The sequence below is a fragment of the Nematocida minor genome, assembly GCF_024244105.1.
Source record: "Nematocida minor strain JUm1510 chromosome Unknown 7922, whole genome shotgun sequence".
NCBI lineage: Eukaryota > Fungi > Microsporidia > Nematocida > Nematocida minor.
The window spans coordinates 201943-210808 of record NW_026250400.1 but is presented as its reverse complement, the minus strand read 5'-3'; the positions used below and the strand labels follow the sequence as shown (position 1 = coordinate 210808).

At 41.8% G+C, this 8866-nt stretch overlaps 3 protein-coding genes across 3 annotated transcripts; all 3 read right to left on the bottom strand.

The window, feature by feature from the left end:
- Positions 1–368: 368 nt before the first annotated feature.
- On the bottom strand, positions 369–2999 carry NEMIN01_0559 (uncharacterized protein; the record flags this gene model as incomplete). The annotated part of the gene is made up of 1 exon (XM_051476501.1): positions 369–2999. The coding sequence occupies one exon, from the start codon at positions 2997–2999 to the stop codon at positions 369–371; it is 2631 nt and encodes an 876-aa protein (XP_051332461.1).
- A 244-nt stretch (positions 3000–3243) lies between these two features.
- Positions 3244–6495, bottom strand: NEMIN01_0558 (uncharacterized protein; the record flags this gene model as incomplete). The annotated part of the gene is made up of 1 exon (XM_051476500.1): positions 3244–6495. One exon carries the CDS (start codon positions 6493–6495, stop codon positions 3244–3246), a length of 3252 nt encoding a protein of 1083 aa, XP_051332460.1.
- A 747-nt stretch (positions 6496–7242) lies between these two features.
- Positions 7243–8838, bottom strand: NEMIN01_0557 (uncharacterized protein; the record flags this gene model as incomplete). Its single annotated transcript, XM_051476499.1, has 1 exon — positions 7243–8838. The coding sequence occupies one exon, from the start codon at positions 8836–8838 to the stop codon at positions 7243–7245; it is 1596 nt and encodes a 531-aa protein (XP_051332459.1).
- Between the last annotated feature and the right edge of the window lie 28 nt (positions 8839–8866).

Below are 8866 nucleotides of genomic sequence, written 5' to 3'. Positions count from 1 at the left end.
TATTGTTTTTCTCATACTTTTTCACTACTTTCTTTTCTAGCAAAAATAAAAATAAAACTCTGCTAGAATAAAAAGTAGAACAGGCTTACACATCAGCATGCACACTTTTATTCTCAAGTGAATTTTATTTTTATTTTTCTTACCTACTCTTACACTTTCTTAATTCATCTCGTAGCATAATAATCCAGCTGACAAAGTATGCCGGTTACACTTTCACATTAGAAGATACTTCACTCTTATATGCATCTATTCTCTTATATACCATCCAACACACTGCCTGCTCTGATTTTCAAAACTCTTAGAGCATCTGCACTACACAGAAATAGGACTAGACAAATATAAACTCAGGATGGTTAGAAGAACAGTATTTATTCAATAATACGCGGCGACATGTGGTTGTAACGGGTGATTAAGATGTCAAGAATCTCGTTGTTTGCTCCTATATTGGACTTGCTGTTGTTCACGTTGCGGAATGCTATGAGCTCCATGCGGGTGTTCGGCCTTTCAGATCTTTTTATGTATAGATTTTGATACAGGATTTTCAGCTTCTTTTTTGTGTAGTTTTTCGAAGAGTTCACCGATTTCTTTCTTCTCGCTACCTCTACTGCGTCTTCAGAGCTGCTTAGCTCTTCCGAACTCTTCTGCTGCTCGTTCTCTACTGTTTTTATCTTTTCTTTTGTCAAGCTGATCTCCAGGCGGTAGTCTTTCAGGGTCTTTTTGGCCATACTTCTATCGCATTTTCTATTTGGCAGCCATATATGCATTTCATCAGCCGTGTTTTCTGCCATTTCATCCCCTGTGCTGTCAGTGCTTAGCCAGAAGCCCTGCAGATCGCTTCCCTTATTATATTCCCTTGACTTCAATGTTTCGATAAAATTGTTAAACTTTTCCAAGTTTTCTTTTTTTCTGAAAGTCTCATCTGGTATGAAGTGTGTGCACTCGTCCACGCTATCGGGTGTTCTCACATACCACACAGCCTCAATAGTATTATCTTGCTGCCTAACGCTCTGGCACTCCATGGTGTAGCAGTCTACAGAAACTTTCTTTTCTGCGTCCGGCAGTATGTATAGATTGCTGTAGTATTTGTGCACACTGGAAAACCCCTTTTTCTTGTTCTTGTTGTTGTACTCGTAGATGCTAGGCACTTTATCCTCAAACTCTATCGATTCAATCTCTTCATGTTCTTCTCTCTTGTTAAAAGGCCCCAATTTGACTGCGAATTGCACCAGAGGAGTAAGAAACAAAGGAATGCAGATACACCCTTTCTCATGCAGGTCCAAAGGCCTAAACTCTGCAAACGTGAACTTTTTTACGCTTGGGTCTTCTTCAATGCGGTAGAAGACTACTTCGTATTCTGCAAAGTCTTTCATCGTTTGTTTTCTCTCTTTCCCTTTGATGTACGACCACTTCCTAGTCCCTTTTTTCACCTTAAAAGGGTGTATTTGGCCTGAGTCTGCGTCTATTTGATACAGCTCATTTATATGCTCTACTATGTCGTTAATTGTGTGCAGGTACAGCTCTTCCTTGCTTTCACTTTCTTGGTGTATGGGCATGCAGAGCAGTCTGACCTGGTTTGTTGTGTTGTCAACATAGTACACGTGGTAGTGCTTATGCACATTGAGTGAAACATTCCATCTGCCCTCCTCAGATGCGTATTCTGCGCTTAGAACTCGTCTATCCAGATCCTCTGAGAGTATATCTGACTTTACTACACATTTCGCATATTTCTGGTTTTTTATCACAGGCTTCCCTGCGAGAATATACTTATTTTCATCAAAAACCTCTGCTTCTTCATAGAACTTCCCGAGAGCTGTATAAATATCTTTGTACAGGTCAGTGGCACTTATCTCCAACATTTTATCCGCGTCGTATATCTGTGTAAAAGAGTTGTAGAGCTCTTTGTACACATTGGCTGTGCGTTCCTCGTTATTTTTTATTCTTTTAACTATGCCGTGTAGTGCCATGAGAATTTTTTTGTTTTTTTTATCTGCAAGCGGGTCGTCAGATGTTTGGGTCTTGGACAGGTGGTATATGCTCATTTTGGAAAAGTCTTCGTACACTTCCGGCAGCATCAGAATCATGCGGACTGCGTGCACTATTCCATGGTATTTTCCATTTATCTGGCAGATCTCTTTCTGGCCTTCCAGCATGTGGAAGTTTGGCTCAATTTCTTTCCGTATATAGACATCGCCCAAGGTTTCTCTCCAGTATGTCAAAGGGTCTTTTTTCTTTGTTCTCATTGGCTGGTGTTTTTTCACATACGCTATCAGGTCGTCAAACAAACCGGGATAGTATCCGTCAAGGTTCTCTACTATTTTCCTGTACTCATCATCTTTCTTGTCCGCAAACAGCGCATTCAGTGTCCAGAGATCTCTGTACTTTGTCTTTATGTTTGTAGACAAAATTGCAATAAAATACCACAGCGGGCTCTCTGTTATCGAAGGGGCAATTTCTGTTGAAAAGACTTTAATGTCGTTTTTCAGCCTTTCCTGATAGCACTTCATTTTTGCCTCCCGGGCTATGTACTCATCAGAAAAAGAGGTGGTGTATATGGCTTGGTGCGTTGCCTTGTACCCCTTTCTCCTTTTGTTCTCCAGTCTTCTGACTTTCCACAGCCTAATGTCAATTTTTTTTGGTTTTAAGCCCTCCTGTTTATCTTCTCCTGTCTCTTCAGGCTCTGACATTTCTTCATCCAGAGCTGGCTGCTCGCTGTCCTCCATCATGATTTCAATCTCCTGCTGCGAACAGCTGGCACTCGACGCCTCCTTCGACGGATCATCTTCTTTCTTCTTTTTCCTGTTTTTGAATTTAGGCTCATCTGCAGGCGCATCCATGGAACTGTCTGTTTTCTGTCCTTTTCTTTTTCCTCCAGTAGACAGAGCATTAGCGCTGGCATCATCCTTACTGCAAGGATTTCCGCTTCCCTCGCACGCCATGGTAAAGAAAGCAAGCAGCGCAATGCCCATACCTAGAATTTTCCTTAATTCCTGATTTTTCATCCTAAAAAAATCATTTTTGCTATTTAAGAGCTAAGCTAAGAGCACCGTTCTGTTTCTCCATAATACAAGCTGCATAAACTGTGAATCTCTTCAGATAACTCTCCCATTTACATCACAAAGTAAGAAAACTCGTCTCTCTAGACACTTTTTAAACAGTTCTGTGTGTTTTCTTATGCTATTCACATAAACCGCAGCCAGTGCAGCATCTAATAGGGGAGCTAGGCAACAATTTAACTAGTGCTATTTATTCATTACCATCACCAAACTGGCACCTGTACGATGAAATTAAAACATCAAGAACCTCGTTGTGCGCCCCCAGATTGGACTTGCTCCTATTCACGTTCCGAAACACTATAAACTCTGTTTTCAGATCTGGCTTTTTGGAAAGCTTTATGTACAGATCTTTGTAGAGCGCTTCCAGCTTTTTTCTCGCTCTGCACTTCTTACTGCATGCGGAGTTCTTCTCCTGTTTCTTCTTGTCTGTGTCTTCTTTTGTGTTGATCTTCCCCAAGGTCTTATAGGCTTCTTCTGCACGCTTAAACTTCTCCTCTGCTATTTCTATTTTTCTCTTGATCTCATTCAGCCCCTTTTTCGCCATTTCCGGGTTGTAGTACTTGCTGTCGTGTATGAAGTTGAATATCTTCTGTGTCCAGCACATCATCCCGTCCTCTTCTGCAGCATTGTTGCGGAGCCAAACGCCCTGCAGATCGCTGTCTCTGTTGTGCTCTCTTGACTCCAGTGTTTTGATAAAGGCATTAAACTTGTCTGAGTTTTCTTTCTTTTTGAAGGCCTTATCCGGCACAAAGTGTGTGTACTCGTCTATGCTGCTAGGCATTCTCACGTACCATTCGATCTTGATGGCATTGTCCTCTTTCCTAGAAGACTTGTAGTCCATAACGTAGCAGTCAACACCATCTTCTTTCTCTGCGTCCAGGACTATGTAGAGATTGCTGTAGTAGTTGTGTATGTCTGAATACTCTTTATCGTTGTAGCTTTCATCATACTTGTACACATCGGGCACTTTCTCCTCAAGCTCTATTGAGCTTAGCTTGCTGTGCTCTTTTTCCATAGCAAAAGGCCCCAGCTCCACTGCAGCCTGCATGAGAGGCGTAAGGAAGAGCGGAATGCAAATAACGTTTGCATTGTGCGGGCTCAAAGACCAAAACTCTGCAAATGTAAAACTGCTCATTTCTGAATACTCCTTTATGTAGTAGAAAAACACTTCGTGCCCCGCAAAATCTTTCACTGTTTTATTTCTCTCCTCCTTCTTGATGTACGACCACTTTCTAGTCCCTTTCCTTATCTTAAACGGGTGTATAAGATCAGACTCTATCTCCAGCTCGTACAGCACTTTTATGTACTCCACTATGCACCCGATTGTGTGCAGATAGTGCTCCTGTTCGTTTTCATCTACATAAATAGGCATGCACAGGATTTTAAGGCGGTTCGTGGCGTTGTCCACGTAGTGCACGTGGTAGTGCCTGTGTATGTCTGGCGAAACATTCCACTTGTTCTCTTCGAGTGAGTAGGTAGGAGACAGCACTCTGTCATTCGGATCGTTTGGTGCTATGCTCTCTGTCAGCTCGCATTTTATGTACCTTTGATTTGTTATCATGCACTTTCCTGCTAGAATGTACTTGTTGCTCTTATCGAACACTGCTACCCTTTCGTAGAACTTTCCTAGAACGCTGTATATGCTCTTATACATGTCGTATATCGTGTATGTCTGCAATGTTTTTTCACCGTATCTATATCTAAATACGCTGTACAGTTCACCGTACACTGTTTCATCCTCATCTTCTTCTATGCGCATTCTCACGATCTTGTGCAGACACAAGAGAATTCTGTTGTTGTGAAAGTTGTTATAAGAGTCATCTGCGGTGTATGTTTCTTTTATCAGGTCCTCAGTGATCATTGAAAAGTCTTGGTACACCTCAGAGAGCTGCAAAATCATGCAAAGAGCATACACCAGTGCATGGTGCCCCTTGCCAACTCGGTTGATCTTGTTTTGCTTTGCTAGGATGAAGTAGTTTGGACTGGGGTAAACGCGTACATAAATATCGCCTATTGTCTCCTTCCACACGGTTAGAGGCGCGAACTTGCTGGTTTTCATGGGCTGGTGCTTTTCCATATACCCTATCATGTCTTCCACCACTCCAGAGTAGTATCCCTTAAGGCCCATCACTATTTCTCTGTACGCCTTGCTCTCCTCTTCCACCAGCCACTTTTTCATTTCCAGAAGATCGATGTACTTTATGTTCATGCTTGCGCTTCGGCTGGCAATGAAGTACAGCAGCGCGTTTGTCTTTATCAGCGAAGAGCACTGCGTGAAAAACTCTTTAACATCCTTCTTAAGCTTTTGCTGGTACATTTTAAACTTTGCTACAGTGAGCTCGTCTGCGCTGGAGTTCTTATAGTTGACTATTGCCTTACGGCTTGTTTTGTAGCCTTTTCTTCTTGTGTTCATGAGTCTCCTTTCGTTCCACAGCCAGATGCTGATTTCCTTCATCTTCTGTCTATCTCTTGTCTTTTCAAAGGAGCCTTCTTCTTTCTGGTAGCTGTCCTGCTCTTCTTCTCTGTTATTTTCTGCGGAATTTTCATCTTCTTTTTTCTGGTCGAGAGTGCTGGGTGCATCCGCTGTTTTCTCTTTTTTCTTCTGCTTTTCTTTCTCTAGCATAGATTCGTAGCTGGACACATACACTATCTTGTCTTTTTCGCTTGCTTTCCTTTTTTCCCCTATGAATGCTCTACTGCCGCCAGGCAATTCTTCTTTAAAAGCGCTTTCAGCCACATACGGCTCTGCTGTGTACTGTTCTATCTGTGTGTAGGGATATGGCATTTCTCCCAGTGCAGCAAAAGGCTCGTATTCACCGTAGATGGAGTTATTTACATATGGATGGATAAATGAAGAATGCCCAAAGCTGTGCATAACATCCGATGTACTAGGCATGCTATATGCATCACTGAAAGCGTAATCGTACATTGTAGGCCCTGCTATGTACTGGTCAGGCCGAGGATACGAGAGATCTGTGATTATATTTGCATTTGGATCGTATCCACTCAAAGACGAGCTGTCATCCACAGGAATCTCACTCGAGGAAAGGTCCAAATCATCCATTATGCTCATTACTCTACTTTCATCCTTTGATATGCTCGGGTTATTGGGTGTCTCACTTAAAATACTCCCAGATGCACCAGGCCCTTCCACACACTGGCTATCAATCTGCGGGTAGTAGTCTGCTGCATCATTTACTCTGATAAGAGAATCGTGTCCCTCGCTGGGCGGCCCAACGCCATCAATGTATGAGTCGCTGGAAGGAAAGTTTAGATAGTCTATCTCATTTGCCAGCCCGTCATCGCCTGTGTGCAGGTCATTGCTGCTGCTTGCCTCCTCTCTAAAAATGTTGTACCAGCTTCCTGTGCATCTTTCGACAAAAAAGGCAAGGGATGTGCCTGCGCCTAGTATTCTCTTTATCTGTTTCTTTCTTGAAAGCATAGAGGAATACGTGTTAGCTGCTGAAACGTGCTCTCTTTATATAGTTTTCTGCTCTGATTTAATTAAATCCTGTTTGTCCTAATGACAATAATCAAATTAGTCAAATGGGAAGAAATTCCCAAAAAGAGACACACGAGAATTTAATATTTCCCAAAGTAATTGCATTGGCAATGTGTTCCGAAAAGGAAATGGTTTGCCTCCAGACAAACAGACATCCTAGTTTCTGATTTTTCATAATTAAAAAAGCATTTTCACACAATATAATTGTTTAATTGATATACACACTTTTACAATATGCACATTTCATATCCTAGGAGCCAGACTGTTCATGCCTGGTCTACTGGTATATCTTTGCAATACAGCTGTTTGTATACTTATCTACTGCTGCACTTTTATGAACAGATAATGATTAGTTACAATGGTTTTTGAGAAAATAAAACACAAGAAAGCAGACCATATCCGATGCACACACTTTCTTGTGTAGTGCACTTGCACTATTTGGGAACTATTCATGGATTACAGCATGCACATTCCAAGACACTCTATGACTTTATAGCTTCTACTCTCTGTAAGCCGTAAAATTCGAATATTCTGTAGCACTGGATATAAATGCATAAAAGTGGTGCTAAAAATAAAATAATAAAACATTTGTTATAATCAGTTACAGCACATTTGAAGGCTTTCTGTTGCACAAAAGCTTATCTGTACGAAGACACCATATAAAATTATTTATTACTCCTTTTCTGTCTAAACTCGCACAAGAACATTAAGAACTTTGTCGTCCCCAACCCACGGCGCACGAAGGAAGAAGAAGTACATTCCAGCAAGAAGCACTACCAGGGACCCTGTGTGATACAGGAAGCTAACTATGTGGCGCAGTCGATTGTCTTTTCTTCTGCGCAGCTTTGTGAAGCTTTTAGATAGGTTGCGCAGACCGTACGCAAGATTGAAGAAAAACAGAATAAATTTGATTATGTATACACACTGTCTCTGCATGGCAGGGGTGCACAAGAAGCACAGAGTGAACGACATAAAAATAAAGAATCCCACAAGGTATGCAAAGTCCTCGGGGTATATGAACAGCGCAGATTTTGGCCTTTCTCTGCCTTTCTTAGACCCTATATTGTCTCCGTACAGCTCTTTTGAAATGGAAAGAAGTGTGAAAATCGGAGTAATTACTAAATTGGCAAACCACAGGCTCAAGAAAGATAGGTTGCCAGGCTCTCCCTCTTCCAAGGCATATTTTATGTCGAAAAACATGCTATGGACAGAGAACACAAGGAACAGAATGGACTTCATGAGGCTGAGGAATCTCACAAAGTTTTCACTGAAGCTGCTCTGCGTGTTTTTTTCTCCGCTGTTTGTCTGCACATCGAGAAGAATGCACAGAGACGCGTTTGCATTCTCTTTTGTGCGCTCTTTTTTGAAGTTTCCAGAAAGGCTTGCCTTCCTGCTTAAGTACGCTACTTCTTCTAGCACCTTCTCCCTAATCTTTTCTCTGCACTCTTTTTGGTATGCTCTGTCGTATTTCCAGTCGAATGCTCTGCTAAACAGACCAAGCACTTCGTCGTATATCGCAGGGTCTCTGCACAGCTGCGCCTTCTTGATCTCTCCCCAGTGGTTGTAGAGGTCTACCACAAAAGAACACAATGCATTTGCCTCCACGTCCTCGGGTGCATATGCACGAGTTTCCATTACACTCTGGCAGTGGCTAACCACCTTCAAAAACACATACTCATCCATCATGTAATATATGTCATTCTTTGAATTTTCAGGAGAGGCGCTCAAATCTACCTTAGAGCCTGCGCGCCATGCCTGCATCTGCGTGTACAAATACTCTACCTTTGCCTGGTCAACCCGAGAAGTTTTCCTTTTCTGCAAATAGTAGTTAAAGACATCTACAGTGTCAAAATTGAGCCCATCTTTTCTGCCTATTCTACCGTTGACAAGATCAGTGTATGTTTTGGCCCGAATATCCATCTCTTCTTGTATGCACTTTACTACGGCGTTAAATATCTGCTCTGTTTTCCCTTCTGGTGAGTTTAGAAGATGCAGCACCTCTTTTTCTGTTTTTTTTGCGTAGTGTATGTACACGTCTTGAAGATAGCCCCGCAGTGCCTCTCTTTCAACTCGGCAAAACACATCCTCAACTACAATGTGCTTGGCAATGGGTGCTTCTTTCAGTATGGAGATAACTATCAGCTGCAGCACTTCTTCCTTCTTCTTCCTAAAATCAGGATGTCCTGTTATTTCTCTGATTTTCTTTAGGCTTTCCTCTTTTGATGCATCCAATGTAGGCTTTATATTTTCAACGCGAATATAAATCATTTTACTTGGCTCCATCAGACAAAATTAAATTTTTTACCATTAA